General features: G+C 44.5%; 1 protein-coding gene across 3 annotated transcripts in view; it reads right to left on the reverse strand.

Annotated features, from left to right (window-relative positions):
* The window catches only part of lhfpl4a (LHFPL tetraspan subfamily member 4a), a 74,259-nt gene extending 50,904 nt beyond the window's left edge, over positions 1–23,355 (reverse strand). For all 3 annotated transcript variants that reach the window (XM_021568541.2, XM_021568540.2, XM_021568543.2), the window contains exon 1: positions 22,220–23,355. In XM_021568541.2, coding sequence (XP_021424216.1) covers positions 22,220–22,625 — 406 coding nt within the window. In that variant the 5' untranslated portion in view covers positions 22,626–23,355. The remainder of the gene's footprint in view (positions 1–22,219) is intronic.
* Positions 23,356–23,660: the final 305 nt, after the last annotated feature.

A 23,660-nucleotide genomic window follows, 5' to 3' on the forward strand; every position in this document is an offset into this window, starting at 1 on the left:
CTTCCTCTTGCAAGGAACTGCTGACACACTCCAGCCACATAAGGAGCATTGTAAGCAGTAAGCATTGTCTTGCATTAGGAGGAACCCAGGGCCAACCGCACCAGCATATGGTCTCACAAGGAGTCTGAGGATCTCATCTCGGTACCTAATGGTAGTCAGGCTACCTCTGGCGAGCACATGGAGGGCTGTGCGGCCTCCCAAAGAAATGCCACCCCACACCATGACTGACCCCCGCCAAACCGGTCATGCTGGAGGATGTTGCAGGCATCAGAACGTTCTCCACGGCGTCTCCAGTCTGTCACGTGCTCAGTGTGAACCTGCTTTCATCTGTGAAGAGCACAGGGCGCCAGTGGCGAATTTGCCAATCTTGGTGTTCTCTGGCAAATGTCAAACGTCCTGCACGGTGTTGGGTTTTAAGCACAACCCCCACCTGTGGACGTCGGGCCCTGTATATACAGTGGTATGCCACCCTCATGGAGAATGTTTCTGACCGTTTGAGCAGACACATGCACATTTGTGGCCTGCTGGAGGTCATTTTGCAGGGCTCTGGCAGTGCTCCTCCTGCTCCTTCTTGCACAAAGGTGGAGGTAGCGGTCCTGCTGCTGGGTTGTTGCCCTCCTACGGCCTCCTCCACGTCTCCTGATGTACTGGCCTGTCTCCTGGTAGCGCCTCCATGCTCTGGACACTACGCTGACAGACACAGCAAACCTTCTTGCCACAGCTCGCATTGATGTGCCATCCTGGATGAGCTGCTCTACCTGAGCCACTTGTGTGGGTTGTAGACTCCGTCTTATGCTACCACTAGAGTGAAAGCACCGCCAGCATTCAAAAGTGACCAAAACATCAGCCAGGAAGCATAGGAACTGAGAAGTGGTCTGTGTTCACCACCTGCAAAACCACTCCTTTATTGGGGGTGTCTTGCTAATTGCCTATAATTTCCACCTGTTGTCTATTCCATTTGCACAACAGCATGTGAAATTTATTGTCAATCAGTGTTGCTTCCTAAGTGGACAGTTTGATTTCACAGAAGTGTGATTGACTTGGAGTTACATTGTATTGTTTCAGTGTTCCCTTTATTTTTTTGAGCAGTGTATTTACCAATATCCAATTGGTAGTCACAGTCTCCACCTGACAAAGATCCGTTTCGGATCAAAACGTCGTCAATAAAGCGGTTAACTGGGAGCTTTAACGGTGTGCGGGCCTTCTTGTTCTATACTATTATTTTTTAATAGCACAGCACCTGTTTTTAAGGATGTGCGTATGACCAAACTTTTCTAGTTACAGTCTTGTCCCATCGCTGCAACTTCTGTACGGACTTGGGAGAGACAAAGGTCAAGAGCCATGCGTCCTCCGAAACACGGCCCTGCCAAGCCACACTGCTTGCTTAACCCGGAAGCCAGCCGCACAAATGTGTCGGAGGGAACACCGTACAACTGGCGACCGAAGTTAGCGTGCATGCGCCCGGCGCGCCACAGGAGTCGCTAGAGTGTGATGAGACAAGGACTTCCAGGCCGGCCAAACCCTCCCCTAATCCGGACGACGCTGGGCCAATTGTGAGCCGCCCCATGGGTCTCCTGGTTGCGGCTGGCTACGACACAGCCTTAATCGAACCCGGGTCTCTAGTGACGCCTCTAGCCCTGCGATGCAGTGCCTTAGACCACTGCACCTCTCGGGAGGCCGCTGCTTGTGTTTGATTTACATTTACAGTGCATACATACTGGTCCCCCGTGGGAATTTAACTCACCACCCTAGTGTTGCAAGCACCAACTGCCAAAATAATGGAAACTCTTGAGTAAATGAGGAATACAAAAGTATATTGAAAGCAGGTGCTTCCACACAGGTTAATTAAGTAATTAACATCCCATCATGCTTAGGGTCACGTATAAAAATGCTGGCCAGGCCATTATTTTTGCTACTATGGCTATGCCCCCATAGGATGACAATGCCCCCATCCACAGGGCATGAGTGGTCACTGAATGGTTTGATGAGCATGAAAAATATGTAAACCATATGCCATGGCCGTCTCAGTCCCCGGATCTCAACCCAATTTAATACTTCTGGGAGATTCTGGAGCGGTGCCTGAGACAGTGTTTTCCACCACCATCAATTAAACACAGAATTATGGAATTTCTCCTGGAAGAATGGTATCGCATCCCTCCAATGTAGTTCCAGACACTTGTTTTTTTATTTTTTTTTTATTTAACCTTTATTTAACCAGGAAGGGCTCATTGAGATTTAAAATCTCTTTTTCAAGAGCGTCCTGGCCAAGATAGGCAGCACCGGGTCATTACAAAATGTACAGACAAACATGAAAAACTACAAGTAATCTAGTAAAAACCATAGAATTCACAAGAGTTTAACAAAATCAAAAACAGAAAATTAACAACATTGACAGGTCAGGGAATCAGTCTCAAGATCATTCATCAGTGATTTAAAAATAACAAATCGGGACAAGTTCTTCCAGTTTAAAAGTATTTTGTAAGGCGTTCCAAGACGATGGCGCAGAGTACATAAAAGCCCTTTTACCATATTCAGTTCGGACATTTTGAACAGTTAGCAGGATAAAGTCCAGCGAATGAAGAGAGTACCCACCACAACCTCATAATGGCTTTATAAATAAAAGTATACCAGTGACTGAGCCTACGAGTGACTAGAGAAGGCCAGCCAACCCTGGTATACAAAGTGCAGTGGTGCGTAAGGGATTTGCAGTTTAAAATAAATCTCAAAGTGCCATGGTAAAGGGTGTCAATTGATCTCAAACACTTGTAGAATCTATGCCAAAGTACATTGAAGCTGTTCTGACTCATGGTGGCCCAACACCCTATTCCTTTATTTAGGCAGTTACCTGTACTTCCCTCCTCAATATAACCTTTTACTAATTTGATGTTAGGTATCATTTGATTGAATGAATGCGAATGAATTCAATAATGGCACCATTCATTCGACTTCCTAGTTCCAATTCCAGCTCTTTTGAATTAGCCTTATATTTCCTATCAGTATCATTGTCCATTCCTTTTCATAGCACATGGATCAAAAACTGAAAGTGGCGAATCAAAGAGCTTTATTTCGAGGGGGATATAATCCGCTCTTTAGTTTAACATATGGACCACAGTTGACCAGATGGAACAGATTTGGAGAGAGCCATCCAGCAGTGAACCAGGTGCTATAGACGTGGGTGTGTGTGTGTGTGTGTGCGCACATCCTCCTAGATCCTCAAACATTATATGCAATTCACAACCTTCTTGCTGTCACACACCGTACTAGGTCTCTCTCAATGTATGAGAGGGAGAGAGGGAATTAGGAGACAGAAGGGATGAGGGAGGAAGAGTGAGGGAAGGGAGAGAGAAAGAGAAGGAGGGACAGTGAGACAGAGACAGGGAGGGAGAAAGAAGGAATAAGTGATGAGGAGGAAGGACAGAGACATAAACAGAGTGGCAAAGAAGAAGTTGTCTCGAGTCGGGAGCGCTGCGGTAAGAGGAAGGTCAGGAAACCATGGCAACCGGCTAGGCCCCGAGAAGGGAGGAGCAACTCTACCACGACTCGCCTCTCAGCTCAGGCACTGTGCAGCGTGGGATAGAGGGAATGGGCCACCGGGTGGGAGAAAGAGAGGGGGAGGAAGGAGAAAGATAGCAGAGCCAGACAGAGGAAAGTAACAAGGGAGAAGTGGGAGGAAGAGAGCGATATATACATGCACACACAACCCCCCGCCCCCGAACACACACACACACACACACACACACATACACAGACATTACCCTAAATGGTTGATCAGAGTTGATTTCAGATGATGACTCATTTGAATGGAAAAAGGCCCAAAGACTATACCACACACACACACACACAGTACTGGAAGCCAAAACACAGCAAACACACAGTACAAACAGCCACTGCACCATTACTGCTCCTGCTGTGTGTTGGAGATACGGCTTTGATTGGCAGTATCTAACAAATACCCTACTGTTGACGGGACAATATTTAGAGCAGCCAGTTATTATTTCAGAGTAGAGTTAAAGGGCACACTTATGAACCATGGACAAACATAATGTGCAACCGTAACATGTCCTCTTTCATGCCGTCAACAAATACAATGCATCTCAATTCTGCACAATGTAACTGCCTCCATTCATCAAAGCCATTCTCAAACCGTATGCAAAGCAAAGCATATGAAGCTTCAAACAATATGAGTCTTCACACACACACACACACACACACACATATGCGCGGACACACACTTTCACTTTGTTCCACATACATATAGAGCACTTTATGGGATTATTCTCGCTCATTATTTTTCACAGGGGTGAGAGTTCAAGCATGAAGTGGCATTTGTTTATTGTTTTGGATCACGAGTAGCGAGGGGCCAAATATAAACTATTAAAATTGTTTATAAGCTTTCGTTACGCAACTCTTTATTCGGCAATGAGTCCACCAAAGTCTGGTTAAGACTGCGGTGAAAATGAACAGACCAGACACACGACATCGCTCCTCCCCTCCAGTCTCCAGTCATATGCCTCCTGTTCTGGGAGATGTGACTCCAGATTGGGATTAAAGGTGTTTCAATGGAAGAAGTCTATTGATGGGATTAAGATTAGACGATTGATATCTAGACTGTAGGGACGGTAGTAATCTATTTTAACGGAACAGGGAACGACACTGACCAAACCTGTCTTTGTCTTAAAGTAACTAACTTTTTCCCCTGGTATAGATCTATTGACGTAAATCAACAATTACTACGGTAAAACATTAGGCAACATTGCCCAGTTTCTGAATGAACTACAGATAGGGAATGTGGTGATTTCCGTTGAACAGTGCTTACAATGATTTCTAAGTCATTTGGGTAACAAATGACTAAGTACCCGCAAGCAGCAATGAAATGGGGTATTGTCTTATGTGCAGGCTGAAAGAGACAGTTACATGGAAGCATTATATACAGTGGGGAGAAGAAGTATTTAATACACTGCCGGTTTTGAAGGTTTTCCTACTTACAAAGCATGTAGAGGTCTGTAAGTTTTATCATAGGTACACTTCAACTGTGAGAGACATAATCTAAAACAAAAATCCAGAAAATCACATTGTATGATTTTTAAGTAGTTCATTTGTATTTTATTGCATGACATAAGTATTTGATCACCTACCAACCAGTAAGAATTCCGGATCTCACAGACCTGTTAGTTTTTCTTTAAGAAGCCCTCCTGTTCTCCACTCATTACCTGTATTAACTGCACCTGTTTGAACTCGTTACCTGTATAAAAGACACCTGTCCACACACTCAAACAGACTCCAACCTCTCCACAATGGCCAAGACCAGAGAGCTGTGTAAGGACATCAGGGATAAAATTGTAGACCTGCACAAGGCTGGGATGGGCTACAGGACAATAGGCAAGCAGCTTGGTAAGAAGGCAACAACTGTTGGCACTATTATTAGAAAATGGGAGTTCAAAATGACGTTCAATCACCCTCAGTCTGGGGCTCCATGCAAGATCTCACCTCATGGGGCATCAATGATCATGAGGATAAGGTCATGTGGTCTGATGAGACAAAAATAGCCTTTTGGTCTAAACTCCACTCGCCGTGTTTGGAGGAAGAAGGATGAGTACAACCCCTAGAACACCATCACAACCGTGAAGCATGGAGGTGGAAACATCATTCTTTGATGCTTTTCTGCAAAGGGGACAGGACGACTGCACCGTATTGAGGGGAGGATGGATGGGGCCATGTATCGCGAGATCTTGACCAACAACCTCCTTCCCTCAGTAAGACCATTGAAGATGGGTCGCGGCTGGGTCTTCCAGCATGACAACAACCCGAAACACACAGCCAGGGCAACTAAGGAGTGGCTCCATAAGAAGCATCTCAAGGTCCTGGAGTGGCCTAGCCAGTCTCCAGACCTGAACCCAATAGAAAATCTTTGGAGGGAGCTGAAAGTCCGTATTGCCCAGCAACAGCCCCGAAACCTGAAGGATCTGGAGAAGGTCTATATGGAGGAGTGGGCCAAAATTCCTGCTGCAGTGTGTGCAAACCTGGTCAAGAACCGTGTGATCTCTGTAATTGCAAACAAAGGTTTCTGTACCAAATATTAAAGTTCTGCTTTTCTGATGTATCAAATACTTATGTCATGTAATAAAATGCAATGCGATTTTCGGGATTTTTGTTTTAGATTCCGTCTCTCACAGTTGAAGTCTACCTATGATAAAAATGACAGACCTCTACATGCTTTTGTAAGTAGGAAAACCTTCACAATCGGCAGTGTATCAAATACTTGTTCTTCCCTCATACATGTAACAATTCAAGACACTTTTTGTCCAAGCTTCAAGTTGATAGAGCGAAGTGGAGTTATTAGGGTTTAGCTATTTACAAATGTGCCACGTTCAATGAGATATTGGAAGATTTGATTTTTTTTTTAAATCCAATATCGTGGAAAATCCAATATGGCAGAAGTCATTGGTCCGTGAAGCAAATTGGGCCGTGTCTGGTGTAGCAACTTTTTTTAATCTAGTCATATTTTTTTTTTTACCAATTTGGGCATTGAGATATTGCGAAATAATATTTAATTGCAGCTTCACTGCCAGCACCCCTAACAAGTAATTACATAATAGGTATTTTACAACTGCTCATAACATCCAGTGCATCTGTACCATTCTTTTTATGGCATGGTGTGATCCTCATTATGTGTTCCTACATGTCCATGCCTCTTCTGCCACTAGGGATAACAAAGTGTATATCACCAACTGAACTCGAATACAATCCAACTTTATTTAAACTGGGCCTACATTTTAAAATGACAACACACTTTACAATACAGTATCTACAACATAATCTACATCATAGACAGCAATATGCCAGAGACTGTTGGCTAGTAAGCATTGGGTCTTCAGCACCCAAGGTCCTCCATCCATTCTCCCTACCTTGAGGCTTTGACAGCAAGCAGGGACTTTGACAATTTGTCACTGGATGGCCACTCAATTGTCTCTGTCGATAGGACACGTCCCACAGCCCTTCCTTTAGGAGAGGGACGCAATCTCCTGCTTCCCAAACAGTGGAATGTAAAACATTTAAAAAATCCATAAGCGGTTGTGATGATTTACTGCAAGACGGAGCGAGGCGCTGAGATCACTTCTCGCTCGGTGTGAACGCACACACTGTTAATGTCCTCCACTGTTAGTGTGGCAGGTAGCCTAGCAATTAGAGCTCTGGGCCAATAACCGAAAGGTTTCTCTAAAATCTATGACAGCACCTATCCGTGTGTATGTGACATTAAAAACATATATACATGTTCGCCTAGGGTGCCATTCCAATGTTGGTTAAATATTTATTTTTTAATTGTACCACATATGCCACAATGTTATAATTTAGACACTGCATCTAACCATAATCAAAACAACATTGCCTCAATGTCAAATGCATCTTGGAAATGATGACGAGACGATGAAATGGCAAGCACCCTGGGGTAGCATTTTTTGAATTTCTCAGTCAGTTATTGAGTCAGGACTTTTTTTTTCTAAATACTAGTAGGTCTGAAATTAGTCCTGACAATTCACAAACCTAACAATTAGAAAAAGAGGGCTTACAATTAGAAAAAGAGGGCTTCCTACCACAGTTGGCATGGTAGGCTAACCCACTGGCTTAGCCAGAAATGTTGACTTCAGGTTTCTTCTCATAACTGTCACGTTCACTGTCTTCAAACTCCCTGTCATAGATGAGCCAAGGCACAATGTGCATGTAATTCTACATCTTTAATAGAAGTGAAACCTTCACAAAAAAAAAAAAGGTAAACAGAATACGACCGTGGCGCACACAAACACTCACAGAAAATAGATCATTAGCCACAAACACTGGTGGGAAAAAGGCTGCCTAAGTATGATTCCCAATCAGAGACAACAATAGACAGCCTGCCTCTGATTGGGAACCATACCCGGCCAACAAAGAAACAGACAAACTAGAATGCCCACCCAAATCACACCCTGACCTAACCAACTAGAGAAATAAAAAGGCTCTCTAAGGTCAGGGCGTGACAGTAACTGGAAATGTTTTTGCTAAATTATCCATTAATTGAGGTCAATGGAGATTTACCCTTAAGGTTGCCTTTTAAGTTCACATTTGCCCCTCGGTTACCCCCACTGTCCAAAGCCCGAAAATGATTGTGGAACGGGAAAGGTATAGTTAGATAGGCTTATTAATGATTCCCAATAGTGCCTGTGGGCCACCCATTTGTATTTATTTATATTGTACATGGATGGATGGAGAAGTACACTCAGTTAATCAAGCTTTCTTTGGACGTAATGCACACATAATCACCTTAATGACCATTATGTGTCACATGCATTTGCAATTCAATGGGACAGCAATGGGAACTTCATTCCTGCATGTTGTACAAAACAAGAGCTATTGTACAAAACCAGACCTGTCCCCCTCATTATTGGGCTTTATCTTTAACTATTACTCTGTTGTTTCCCGGAGCTGAACACAGTCCACTTTAACAGCAACAAATGAATGCTAAGTAGGCCAAGTCCTGCTTAGAAGTGTGTGGCCAAAAGCAAAATAACAATGGCGAGAGAGGAGAGAAAGAAAGAGAAAGATCTCGAAAGATTGGTATTCTCCAAATGTAGGCTAATTAGACACAAATAACCACAGTTCCCCGCAGGCCCAGAGGTTTCTGTTTCTCTCTCTCTCTCTCTCTCTAATTCACAGATGAAGGGAGGAGAGAAAGAGAGAGGGAGACAACCTCCGTGTGTTTAGGAGTGTGTGTTGTGTCGCCGGGCCTCACAGGGGAAGTGTTGTCAGTAGAATGTTTTTCGTGACGAGCAAGAATGTGATGCAGCTGGTTGTATAAGTGGTCAACTTTATTGTTTCAAGAGCACTAAATCATTGCCACTTGGAGAATCCTAGCCACGCTGACTGCCATCACCTGCCATCTGAATACACTGAATCTCCAGCTCCAAGGGAAATGAAACAACCCAGGTAATCAGGGTTGGAATTGGGTGGGGAGTGAAATTATTAAAAACGGTATGTTTTAGAATTGAATGGAATGAAATGGAATACAGGATTTTCATTGGTGTGTTCCCAGAGGGACTTTTTCCTCTCCAATTGAATCCCTGCAAGTGACATGCTGCATGTCGTCACGTCGTCATTTTGTTTCAAAACAAAATCACCACGCTGTTCATACCTGACAGACAGCCTGTGCACTTCACAAAACTCAGAGCAGTCCCCACAGATGACCCAGAACATTTGCAACATTTCAACTACAATACATTTGTGGATGTGTTGGGGTAGCTGAGGGGGGGGGGGGGGGGGGGGGGGGGGGGGTCTTCTCTTACCGCAGTCATCACAGGCCTCTCCCCTGACCATGCTGCAGTGGAATGTGAAGTTGTTGAACTGCAGGCAAATGACACCCTGAAAGCGGAGTCGAGAACAGGTTTTTCCCACTTCTGGAACACGGTCCCTGACTAGGCATCAGGATATATGATAAACAGAGTAGCAGCAGCATATATGATGATTGCATGTGAGTGTGTGTGCAGAGTCAGTGTAAATGTATGTGCATATTATGTGTGTATGCGTGTTGGAGCATTAGCGTGCGTAGTGTGTAGGGCCGTGTGAGTGTGCATAGAGATAAGAATAAAATCCAAGGGTCAACTCAGTCCATGTAGCCATTTTGTGAGCTATTTAGTTAGCTATTTAGCAGTCTTATGGCATGGGGATAGAAGCTGTTCAGGAGCCTGTTGGTGTCGGACTTGATGCATGGGCACAGCTTGCCATGCGGAAGCAGAGAGAACCATCTATGGCTTGGGTGGTTGGAGTCTTTAACGATTTTCTGGGCCTTGCTTTCACAGTGCCTGATATAGAGGTCTTGGATGATAGGGAGCTCGGCCCCAGTGACATACTGGACTGTCCACACCACTCTCTGTAGCGCCATGCGATCGAGGGCGGTGCTATTGCCATACCAAGCAGTGATACGTCTCTCCTCTTCGTCTGATGATGAGGAATAGGAATCATCAGACCAACACGCAGCGTGGTAAGTGTTCATAGTCAATTTTAATTAAATAAACTGACCACTGAATGACAAAAACCAACAAAGCTCGTGAATGCCACGAAACAGTCCTATTAGGTGAAACAACTACCCACAAACACAGGTGGGAACAGGCTACCTAAGTATGGTTCTCAATCAGAGACAACGATTAACAGCTGCCTCTGATTGGGAACCATACCAGGCCAAACACATAGAAATACAACACACAGAACAAAACATAGAATGCCCACCCCAACTCACGCCCTGACCAAACCAAAATAGAGACATAAAAAAGGAACTAAGGTCAGGACGTGACATGCAGCCAGTCAATATGCTCTCAATGGGACAGCTGTAGAACTCTGAGGATTTGAGGGCCCATGCCAAACCTTTTCAACCTCCCTTTAAAAAACATATATATTTCACCTTTATTTAATCAGGTAGGCCAGTGGAGAACAAGAACAAGAACTAATTTACAACTGCGACCTGGCCAAGATAAAGCATAGCAGTGCGACAAAAACAACAACGCAGAGTTACACATAAACAAACGTACAGTCAATAACACAAAATAAAAGAAAATAGAAATCTATGCACAGTGTGTGCAAATGTAGGAGAGTAGGGAAATAGGCAATAAATAGGCCATAGAGGTGAAAATAATTACAATGTAGCATTAATGCTGGAGTGATAGATGTGCAGATGATGATATGCAAGTAGAGATGCTGGGGTGCAAAAGAGCAAGAGGGTAAGTAATAATATGGGGATATCTTCGTCCTGAAGGGGAAGAGGCGCAGTGCAAACTACACTGCAGCCCCATCGATGTGGATAGGGGAATGCTCACCCCCCTGTTTCTTGGAGTCCATGATCAGCTCCTTGCTCTTACTGACGTTGAGGGAGAAGTTGTTGTTCCGGCTTCACACTAACAGGTCACTGACTTCCTCCCTGTAGTCTGTCTTGTCGTCGCCGGTGATCAGGCTTACTACCGTTGTGTCGTCAGTAAACTTGATGATGGTATTAGATTTGTACATGGCCACGCAGTCGTGGGTCAACAGGGAGTACAGGAAGGGATTAAGCAGACAGCCCTGAGGGGCCCCAGTGTTGAGGGTCAGCATGGCGGAGGTGATGTTACCTACCCTTACAACCTGGAATAGGCCCCGTCTGGTAGAGAGGCATCGTTGGCCAGATCACGGCTGGGTCTTCCTTTGTAATCCGTAATGGACTGTAGCCATGTGAGTAAGACCTTTAAACAGGTCAACATTCACAAGGCCACAGGTCCAGACGGATTACCAGGACGTGTATTCAGAGAATGCGCTGACCAACTGGCAAGGGTCTTCACTGACATTTTCAATGTGTCCCTGACAAGAGTCTGTAATACCAACATGTTTCAAGCAGACCACTATAGTCCCTGTGCCCAAGAACACCAAGGTAACCTGTGTAAATGTTTACCGACCCGTAGGGCTCACGCCTGTAGCCATGAAGTGCTTTGAAAGGCTGGCCATGGCTCACATCAACACCATCATCCCAGAAACTCTAGACCCATTCCAATTCGCATACCGCCCCAACAGATCCACAGATGACGCATTCTCTATTGCACTCCACACTGCCTTTTCCCACCTGGACAAAATGAACACCTACGTGAGAATGCTGTTCTTTGACTACAGCTCAGCATTCAAAACCATAATGCCCTCAAAGCTCATCACTAAGCTAAGGACCCTGGAACTAAACACCTCCCTCTGCAACTGGATCCTGGAATTCCTGATGGGCCATCCCCATTTGGTAAGGGTAGGCAACAACACATCTGCCACGCTGATCCTCAACACGAGGGCCCCTAGAGGGGTGTGTTCTTAGTCCCCTCCTGTACTCCCTGTTTACCTACGACTGTGTGGTCAAGCACGACTCCAACACCATCATTAAGTTTGCTGACGACACAACGGTGGTAGGCCTGATCACTGACAACGATGAGACAGCCTACAGGGAGGAAGTCAGAGACCTGGCAGTGTGATGCCAGGACAACAACCTCTCCCTCAACGTGATCAAGACAAAGGAGATGATAGTGGACTGCAGGAAAAGGAGGGCCGAGCACGCCCCCATTCTCATCGAAGGGGCTGTAGTGGAGCAGGTTGAGCGCTTCAAGTTCCTTGGTGTCCACATCACCAACAAACCTAACACACCAAGACAGTTGTGAAGAGGGCACGGCAATGCCTATTCCCCCTCAGGAGACTGAAAAGATTTGGCATGGGTCCTCAGATCCTTAAAAGGTTCTACAGCAGAACCATCGAGAGCATCCTGACTGGTTGCATCACCGCCTAGTATGGCAACTGCTCGGCATCCGACCGCAAAACGCTACAGAGGGTAGTGCGTAGGGGCCAGTACATCACTGGGGCCAAGCTTCCTGCCATCCAGGAGCTCTACACCAGGCGGTATCAGAGGAAGGCCTTAGAAATGGCCAAAGACTCCAGCCACCCAAGTCAAAGATTGTTCTCTCTGCTACTGCACGGAAAGCGGTACCGGACAGCCAAGTCTAGGTCCATAAGACTGCTTAACAGCTAATCAAATGGCTACCCAGACTATTTGCATTGACCCCCCCCCCCCCCTTTTTTTACGCTCCTGCTACTTGCTGTTTATTATCTATGCATAGTCACTTTACCCCTACCTATATGTACATATTTAGTTGATTTAACTCGTATTTTTCTTAAAACTGCATTGTTGGTTAAAGGCTTGTAAGTAAATATATTCGGCAAATAGAGCCTGTGTAATATGATTCCACCATAATCCTATATTGTATTTTTGCTCGTTTGATGACTCTGCAGAGGTCATAGCGGGACTTCTTGTACTTGTTCCTTGTTCCTTCTTGTACTTGTACTTGTTCCTGCCTTATGGTTGCCTGCGATAGCCCTGTGTGAGTTAGCCCTATCCTTTAGTTTAATGCCAAAATCAGCGTTGATCCAGGGCTTTTGATTGGGGAAGCAGCGAACCGTGACAGTGGGGACAAGGTTGCCGATGCATTTCCTAATGAAGCCAGTGAAGGAGGTGGTTAGCTCGTCGATGTTATCGGCGAAGTCCCAAAACATATTCCAATTAGCGCTAGCAAAGCAGTCCTGTAGCATAATCTCTGATTCTGCAGACCATTTCTCAACGGAGTGAGTCATGGTTAATTCCTGTTTGAGCTTCTGCTTGTAACCAGAAAGCAGGAGTACAGAGTCATTATCTGATTTGCCAAATGGCGGACGAGGGAGGGCCTTGTAGGCTTGCTTGTGGGTAGAATACCTGTGGTCTAGGCCTTTATCATCCCTAGTGGCGAGGGAGACTTGTTGATGGAAGTTGGGCATCACGTGTCTCAATGACGTGGAATTAAAATCGCTGGCAACCAGAAAAGCAGCCTCTGGATGTAAGTGTTCCTGCTTGGCTGAAAACTCCCTTGGGAGGTAAAAAGGTTGGAATTTGACCATCAGGTATTCCAAGACATGTGAACAATGGGTCGACACTTCCACCGCACTCGAGTCTGCACATCAGTTGTTGTTGATGGAGAGGCAATCCCCTTCCCTTGATTTCCCTGACTCCACTGTCCTGTCAGCTTGGTGAATGGAGAATCCATCGAGTTGGATAGCCATGGGGGATATCTTGTCCACGAACCATGTTTCAAAAAAGGAGAGAATATGGCAGTTTCGAGAATCCAGTTGGTAGCAAATCCGCGATCGGAGGTCCATCATATTATCAAGTGACTGTATATTGGCCAGTAGAATGGATGGAAGAGGTGGCTTGTTCTCCCTTCGCCTTAATCTTGCCTCTGTAACATTGGCCTTTCCTCTTGGGTAGCCCAAAAATTGGGTCGGAATTACAGAAAGAGCCAAGGCAAGATGAAAATAGCAGGAGTATGCAAAACAGCATTTTAAGCTATTAAGAAGGCTATTAAGCAGGTTTGCTCTTATATAGGGGTGTATGTACCTGGCTGTTTGTTTTATGTGCTGTATTTGGAGTGCATTTGTATTACAAATATTACATTAGCAGACAACTACTTAATTGAGGTATGCTATTTTAATGTAAGGTGGCGGCTCTCTCAGTGATTGAATCCTGCCAATGTGGCACCCTGGCAAAAATGTGCGACTAATGTGTTTCTTTTTGGCCTCGAACCGGGCCTGCATTGCCTCCAGAGTTGAACCAAACAACCCTGTGGGAGAAATCGGCTCGTGGAGGTACATCTGTCTGTCCCTTTCCGGCCCCTGCGAAAGCGCCAGCCAAAAACGACGCTCTCCCACCACAGTAGTTCCCATGCTCTTCCAGAGCGCCAGAATGGTGTACCGGGACATGCGCAGAATGAAGTTGGCTGTAACAAGGATCTCATCCAGGAGCTCTGCGCAGAGCTTTCCTGCGGCCAAAGCCGTGCCTGTGTGTGTGTGTGTACCTCCAGCATAGTGACAGACGAGAGAGATTGGGCAGCCACCCCCTCTGCATGATACACCTTATCCAGCTGAGCTGCCGAAAAGCGACAGTGCTTGTTAGGGAGCGTAGGATTCGCATTAGCCATGCCCTTGTTAGCCAACGGGGCTAGGTAGCTAGCTAGCTTTCTATCCACCGGAGGCATGTGCACCAGCCATGCCCCCTCCATCCCCCACAAATCCATGAACGGGGCACAGCCATGCAGCATCAGTTTAGCTGAATGCGGGTTGGACCAGGTTACTGTCAATGCTTTGACGATGTCAGGAAACAGGGTTAGGTTGTGCTTGACTGTGGCAGCCACATGGGGAAGGTAATTCCCATCTAACCTCGATGACTTCTGCCAAGGGCGTGAACACGGCCATACAATAGATGGCCCTTCATCACCCCCAGACACACCTGGCTAACTTGATTGGTCATGTAATCATTTGGCGAAGTGGAGTCTTTTGTTTAGACATTAGCGTGCGTAGTGTGTAGGGCCGTGTGAGTGTGCATAGAGATAAGAATAAAATCCAAGGGTAAACTCAGATAGTTCATGTAGCCATTTTGTGAGCTATTTAGCTAGCTAAACAATGAACCGGCATATTCCCAACTCATACGACTACCAACACAAACTGATTGTCATAGCTGTAGTATGAATCTGCAGTTAGCTAAAGCTAACCAACTAGGTTTAATGTTCACTAGCTAGCTAACAGGTTATAACTAGCAATGGAAATGGATTTCTGATTTGAATAATATTACTACACAGATCATACACGTAACGTTCGCTAGCTACCTAACAGTGCGCTTTAACTTGCAAATGAAAACGACGTTCTGACAAAATTAAAAATGATAATATCTGAAAATAGTAGCTAGACTCTTACACATGGATGAACGCTTCACGGCAGACTGGAACAAACAATTTAACTCTGTTTTATTTGTATCTACATCTTGTTAGGCTAGCGTTGTGTCAAGTCTCTCCAGTTCACACTGATCGTGGCATGTGTAGAAAGTAGCCCATCATAACTTTTTCCAATTGATCTGTCAATAGCGCCTGCTAAATTCAGGGTATCAATGTTTTTGAGAAAAGTACCTAAACTTTTGTAGTTCTCAATGGCTAATGCTATATCTTTAAAAAAAAAGCCACAATAGAAAGGAGTATCAACACATACTGAGCAGCTCATGCTATAAACAGATGCATGCTACATGGAAGACCAATCCTAACTCATCTCCCGGCATGTCCAGCCCATCCATTATCTCAGCCAATCTGTATACTGTAGCTAGCGAGAAGGTTCCTGTATTTTTCGGCATTTTGATGGAGGGAAAAAAAGACAGTCAAATGCCTCTCCTGTGAAGAGACAGCAACCCCTCACGTGCGACATACACCTACCTTCTTGAAAACGGGTCACTTCGCTATTTTTCCCTCCTTCCCTCTCTTTCCATCCTTCCATCTCTCTCTTTCCCTCCTTCCCTCTCTCCTTACGAGAGGAGTTTAGGTGCTGGCCTGGTCCTGGGCTCCGGTGTGGAGCAGCTGTCCCTCTCCTGTCTCTGACTGGGCAAGCGTCTGGCCTGCCAGCCTGCAGCCTGGCACACAGCGGAGCTCCACCGCAGATCCTAGTGAAGAGGGGAGGCCCCAACTCAGAGCTGCACCACAGAGCTGATTAAACTATCATCTCCACCCGGCCTGAGCGCATTAGGCCCATATCCAATCCTATTAGGCAGCTCGCTCTCTTACACACACACACACACACACACACACACACACACACACACACACACACACACACACACACACACACACACACACACACACACACACACACACACTCTCTCTCAAACATAAACATCAAAAAGCATTATTTTCTATTCTCTCTTCCACACACATTTTACAGGGGGCTTCTGAGGCTCCATTCTGCTTGAAAATATCAACAAACCTATTGAACCCCCTCAAGAAACACACATGCACACACATTTACAGCAACCCCTCACCTATCTCTTATTAATGAGACAGAAATAATGTACATGTTGATTACACACATCCAGACAATTACCTGTGAACTCCTCTTCACTACATTTCCCTTAACTCTGAACTGTTCCAAAAGCCTCTGCCAATGAATTTAACATCCCTCTCTGCTTCCTTCTCCTCTCTCCTTCTCTATTTCACCTCTTCCCTCTCTCCTCTCCTCTACCCTGGGAGGTGTGTGTGTGTGTGTATGCGTGTGTGTGTGTGTGCCGTGCAGCGGTGATCTGCCATCGATAATGGGGTTTCGTGGGGAGTGTACAGTAATTGGCGGAGGCTTAACGTCTGGGGGAAAGGAGAGGATTATGGGAGAGAGAGTGGGCTGCCACGATGTGAAACCCTGGGCAGGCACCCCCTCTGATTGGAGCTTAAATCTGCATTAACAGGGTCCCCACTGGCACCCACACAGAGCCACAACGTACTCACATTTTCGCCTAGTTTCTTTCCCTCTTTTACTTTCCCCTCTCCCTTCTTTTGTTCTTGATTCTGTCCTTCTAATCTCCTGTTATCCTTCCGCATCTTTGTCTGTCATTTGTTAGTTTGTTCATTAATTTGGTCTGTCTTTGGTTGGCTCATTTAGCACAACATACTCCCCATAAAACAGCCATTTTCATGAGGTTGTTGATCGAGAGATGAAAGGGAGGGAGAGAGAAAGAAGTACAAAGATGGAACGAGTGAGAGAGAGAGTAAAAGGTGCAGGGATGGAAAGATAAGAGGCAGTAAACGGTAAACAATGAAGGAACTCCTGGACCTGCACGCACCCCTTGTACGTTGAAATGTAAATGAACATTTCAATCTGACTTAAGGTCTGTGAACCAAATTGTTAGCTTTGGTGCAGTGCTTTATCGCAATTTTATAATCAATCCCAGTGTCAGACCGCAAAAACTACACAGGCTTTTGTTTCCAATATAACTTTGATGATTTTTAAATGTTTCTAATTTAATTTATTAGGATCCCCATTAGCCGACGCCAATGATGGTTTATATCAGCAATTGGAGAGAGAGAGAGAGAGAGAGAGAGAGAGAGAGAGAGAGAGAGAGAGTGTGTGTGTGAAGGGACCAGGTGAGTGTGGATGATTTCATGAATTACCTCATACCTCGTGTTCCTCGTCCTCTAGGCCTATTTATCGCTCTGTCCCTGAATGGTTATTGTGAGCTCTCGGTCGATGATGGAACAACATTCTCTCCCACGCACACAGACAGAAGCAAAACAGCTACAATGCCACCGCTGAAGGTGACAACACGAAATCGTGACTCTCGTATGTGTCTAATAAGATAGGACCATATTATCCAACCTAACATTTACAGGGGGTCTCAGAGTGATGTCATTACGTAAAGCTACTGTAAATACCTGGATATGGCCCATTTCTTGACATGGTATGGCGATGAGTGTCTCTTAAGATTACAACATTGTAAATGATGTTTGTAAAATAGTGCCTTTAAAAGAGCAATTCCACATGTTTCAACCTCATTTTCATTATCTCCAGTGTCTACAAATGTGAAAATGGCACATTTCTATGTTTTGTAGAAAGTATATAAAGTTTAAGAGTTCTACCCAATGATATCATCAAAACTCCAAAGTCCCAATGCAGCCGTTTTTATACCCAATATCATATTAACCGATTTACCACATGGTGACGTCACCCTGGAAAGCTGAATGTCCCGCCCAGACAAACCTGCTGATTAGTAGGTCCTGTGTAGATTGTATTTTCAACCAGCAACTGTCAGGAAATAACATTTTTTATCACAATTTTACAGCTGTTGTACAATATGATACAAAACACAGGAGTTTGACTGCACTGGGCCTTTAACTTCTCAGTCCATAAATACTGGAGGAAAACTGTCACTGGGAGAAATGCTGCCCGTCTGCACACTCGTTAGCACCTTTCGAGCCGACAGTCAATATCTCATTGAACTCAGCAAATCACCTATGCGGCCTATCTTTTAGAGATAACTGAGTTACTGCTGAGCTTGTACTAGTGTTAAAAAAATACATTTGCAGAAAGACACTGTAGTAGCCTGCTACATTTTAAAAGAATGTTGCCAATAACCGTTCTACTTTTTAAGCAATGTCATCTAGGCCTGCACCAGTCCAGCATGCCTTCTTGTAGTCTTCCCTACACTCTCTTACAGAAGTCTATTGGAGGATTTCACTCATTGCTACGTGCTCGAAACGTACTTGCTCTCATGATTGAAGACAGCTACACTTTGGGTATAGAAGGCATGTAGTCAGTAGAGGATGAGGAAGGCTAATACATAGAATCAGTACTCCTGCAAGAGCAGCTCTGATTACATGTTTTTTTTCCCTTCAGTTTTGAGCAGCTTCCAAAGTAGTCCACTACAAAAAAAGATATATATATATATATATATATAATATATATATGTTGATTTAAAAAGAAAAAAGAAAAGCACAAGTGCTAAAAGCCGAGATCGAACGAGACGACAACAGTCCTCTGAGCTTGTTCCATGCGAAAGAGACAGAAGGTTCAAAACGAATGTACAGCGAGAACAGCCACAGTTTCATACCGTCTGCCTACCTGATCATACACACGTTGGATCATGGGAAGGACAAACGATGGACAACTTTAATGGGGGTGGGGGCCACAAAAATTGGAAACTCATCATGAGGGCACATTAGTGGCTCGCGGGTCTGCGTACACACATCCATACCCACACATGCAGTCAGAGCCAGCCCTAGCCTTTTGGGGGCCTTAAAATACATGTTGTTGCCTCCCAAACCCCTCCCCCATTGTGAGCAAAACATTTTAGCGACCACCATATTGACACCTGATAACACATTTTTGCCAATGGCCATTTAAAAAAATAATAATGTCAAAGCTGGTTTGCTGCAATTATACAGATTTTACCATGGGGTGGAGAGAGGACTTTACACTTTTCTAACTAATTTAATGCAATTCTACACATTTTACCATGGGGTGGAGAGAGGACTTTACACTTTTCTAACTAATTTAATGCAATTCTACACATTTTACCATGGGGTGGAGAGAGGACTTTACAATTTTCTAACTAATTTACTGCAATTCTACACATTTTACCATGGGGTGGAGAGAGGACTTTACCATTTTCTAACTAATTTAATGCAATTCTACACATTTTACCATGGGGTGGAGCGAGGACTTCACCATTTTCTAACTAATTTAATGCAATTCTACTCATTTTCCATGGGGCAGAGATACATTTGGGGCAGTTTTAATATGATATTGGGGGCCCCCCAGTCAGTAATTAAATCATGATTAATACAAGTTTAGACAGTTGGCCACTAAAAAATCAACAACAACAGAAAATTGCTGACATGGGCTAATTGAGTGACTGCCACACTTAGGTATTTAAAAAATGTTTTTATAAATTGGCAAAAATGTCTAAAAACCTGTTTTTGCTTTGTCATTGTGTTGTATTGTGTGTAGATTGTTGAGGGAAGAAATAATAGAATACATTTTTGAATAAAGCTGTAAAGTAACAAAATGTGCGTGTGGGGGGGTCGATCCGCAGGTATACAAAGGGGGACAGTTTCCCATCCCTGGACCAGAGAGAAGGAAGAGGAGGGAGGGGCGACAGAGTAAGAGAGAGTGAAGGGGGGAAGAGGAAAATAAGACACTCTACATTTGCGGCTTGTAGAGAGCTTTTCATACTACAGCCGAACCGAGTATAGCCAAACCAAGCTGTACTGAGCTGGCCCACCATAGTAGCTGGAATCGTGCAGAAAAGGTGAAAAGTAAATATCCAACACAGTTTGGCTTGGTTCGGCACGATCGTGTGAAATGGTTATACTGTAGGAGCCCCTAAAAACCAATTCCATGTTATGTCATGTCAAACATAACCTTTATGGCAGAAAGGGGGAAACTGAAGCTGGAGGATGCAAATGTAAGCACACTGCATGAGAAACGGAACTACATGTACAGTGCCTTCGGAAAGCATTCAGACCCCTTGACTTTTTCCACATTTTGTTACATTACAGCCTTTTTCTAAAATTGATTCAAACGTTCCCCCCCCCCCCCCCCCCCCCTCATCAATCTACACACAATAACCCATAAAGATAAAGGGAAAACAGATTTCTGGAAACGTTTGCTAATTTATATATATATATAAAATATATATATATCACATTTACATAAGTATTCAGACCCTTTACTCTGACATGCACTGTCAACTGTGGACCTTATTTAGAAGTGTGTGCCTTTCCAAATCATGTTCAATATTAAGTTTACCACAGGTGGACTCCAATCATGTTGTAGAAACATCTCAAGGATGATTAATGGAAACAGGAAGCATCTTAGCTCAATTTCGAGACTCATAGCAAAGGGTCTGAATACTTATACAAGTAAGGTATTTCTGTTTTTTATTTTTAATAAATTAGCAAACCTTCGCTTTGTCATTATGGGGTATTGTGTGTAGATTGCTGATACATTTTTTTTATTTAATCCATTTTAAAATAAGGGTGTAACGTAACAATATGTGGAAAAAGTCAAGGGGTCTGAATACTTTCCGAAGACACTGTATACCTTTGTTTTTCTAGAATTCCATAGAATAACATTACACTGAATGAAAACATCCTGCTATCAGTAAAGCTGGAGTGCGTTCAAATGAGTCTGTTGCCTACTGTTGCATTCCTGGTGACAGAGGTGCTGATGGAACTCCACAGTTTACCATTCAATTGATATGTAGCATCACAAATGGAATCCTATTCCCTTTATAGTGCACTACCTTTGAACAAGGCCTTGGTTCCAGTATATCCTATCCCAGTGTCATCCAGCTGTGAACTACTACCTATGCCATCTCCCCATCTCCCCATCACGCCAAGAAATATCAAAGCTAATACTCACCATCCAGACAAATCACCATTTTGTTTTACACGTCCTTCACTGGGTTCCATTCAAAACTAGTCAAAAAAGCTAATCATATTATATCATATTCAATTGTCTGATTCATGGTCGTGACAGAGCTATATACACCAGTGCCATTACCATGTTATACGCATGTAATTACGCAGAAATCCAGTTTGAAACCACAACAGGAATTCAAGAAACCACGACAGGAATTCAGCTGTGCGTTCCCAATGATGAGAACTAAATTAACTTGACCAAGACTTTGTGAAAAATATCAGCTATTAAAATCAGGCTTTGTGTGGGCTATGGCTATATGGGCACTTGGTCACATACATAGAACATGTGATCGCTGTTGCAATACTTCCAAGGAAGTTAATGGGCATAATTTCATATAATTACACTATAACAATTTGTTTCATCCCCGATGTCACGTGGCCACAGTGATCAAGATTAAAACTTGAATCGGCAAGGGGTTTCCCCTTCTCTGTTTTTCACTCTCTCTATCTCGCTCTCTCTCTCTCTCTCGCTCTCTCTCGCTCTCTCTCTCACACACACAGCCCACAAGCCATATGTTTTACTTTCCATTGAAAATCATATTTCCCCTAACCCTAACCTTATCCCTTACCCTAATCCTAACCCCCAATCACAATGTCTAACCATAATTGTAATCCTCACTCTAATTGTAACCCTAACCCCAAACCTAACCCCTAATCTTAAAATAGCCTTTGTCCTCGTAGGGATTTCGGGAAATGTCCCCATGAGAGAGAATTTTCCTTGTTTTACTATCCTTGTGGGGACTTTTGGGGATTTCCGGTACCCAGTAAAACAAGACCACACACACACACACACAGTAGGCTACAACAGCACACCCAGGTGTTGTTGAACAGCGAGGAAAGTAATGTTTGCTCCATCCATGGTGGTTGCTACCCAAACGCCAATATCTTACCACATAACAGCTGCATCCAAGCGCAGGTCTTGTAGACAGTGGCGGTGTTGCAGAAGAAGAAGAGGATGAAGCAGGCGATGCATCCCAAGATCAGCACCATGGACAGCAACACGAAGAAGGTTGCCGCTTTAAATGCGCTCGAAGGGATGCTGCTGAATTCGGCGAAGGTTCCTTGGCAGGTGAGCTCCCGGTTGGAGTTCCCAGTGCCCACGCAGTAGTGGAACAAGCCGAAGTAGCCGGCGTGTGGGGTGTTCACGCTGTCCCCAATCCAGTAGGGCTGAATGAACACCACCACGTTAATAATGGCCAAACATATGGTGAAAATAGCCCACAGAACCCCAATGGCCCGTGAATTTCGCATGTAGTTGTCATGGTAAATCTTGGAGGCTTCTTGCGAAGGCAGCATTTTCCCCACCCCTGGCGTTACCTCGTAATCTCCTCGTCTCCCCCCTTTCTTCTTCAATGGTCCTTCAGCTACGCTTTTGATATGCACACTCCGGGGTCTCTAAAATATGGAGATAAAAATGTTTTTATACAAATTACACAAAGGTCTGCACTGTCTCCCCAGGCCCACTGTCTCCCCAGGTCCAGGTCCAGGTTTCTGGCTTTATTTAGTATCACATCCAAATGGTTTCCAAATGACGGAAGACCGAAGCGTTAAGCCCAAAGCGTGATTCAACAATGATGGGGAAGATCCTCCCTCCTCTCAACACGTAACGACACAGCAGAGTCGATCAAGCTCACATTGCACAAAACAATGGTCTTGGAAAAACTGGATTAGACGCATTATTTGCCATTCACCACCACCGTCAGAGTGTTAATAATGAAGCTATACGACTCCCATTAGACCGAACGGTTCAAATGAGAGACAAGCAGCGCTGCCGAGCCCCACTGATGAATCTTCCGCGAACGAATTGAGATGTAAGGAAAACGGGAGCATTCGTTGCAAACGCCTGTCATGTTGTTACATATAGCCGGAAAAAGAGACCGATACTTGTCCTTTGAAGAATGAAGACGAGAAAAGATGGGCTTTAGTCGTATCACCACTGTACATACAAGACCCCATGGTCGTGGGTTTTAATACTATCTCCTGGTTTTCCCTCTCGCTCTCTCCGCCGCCTCTCTTCTCCGCGCGATCACGCTCACCGGGGGATGTTGAGGGTTGTCGATGATGGCGCGCACACGTTTGAATATTGCAGAAATGTGAACGCCTCCAGTGCCCATACCTCACCGGTAATTCTCAAATCCCAACCAAACACAAGTTGATGTATAGCCTACAGAGAAAACAATTGTAAAATTGTGCATGTATAGGCTATGCTACGGGGATTTACAGGGCTAAACAAAACCTGCTGGGCTACTTATCCATTGACAAAATAATGAATAGGTGTTTAAACATGGCAATGATTTAAAGGCAACGTCAAGTTGGTTCATTTTCTAACCA

This window comes from Oncorhynchus mykiss, chromosome 17 (assembly GCF_013265735.2).
Source record: "Oncorhynchus mykiss isolate Arlee chromosome 17, USDA_OmykA_1.1, whole genome shotgun sequence".
Classification (NCBI taxonomy): domain Eukaryota; kingdom Metazoa; phylum Chordata; class Actinopteri; order Salmoniformes; family Salmonidae; genus Oncorhynchus; species Oncorhynchus mykiss.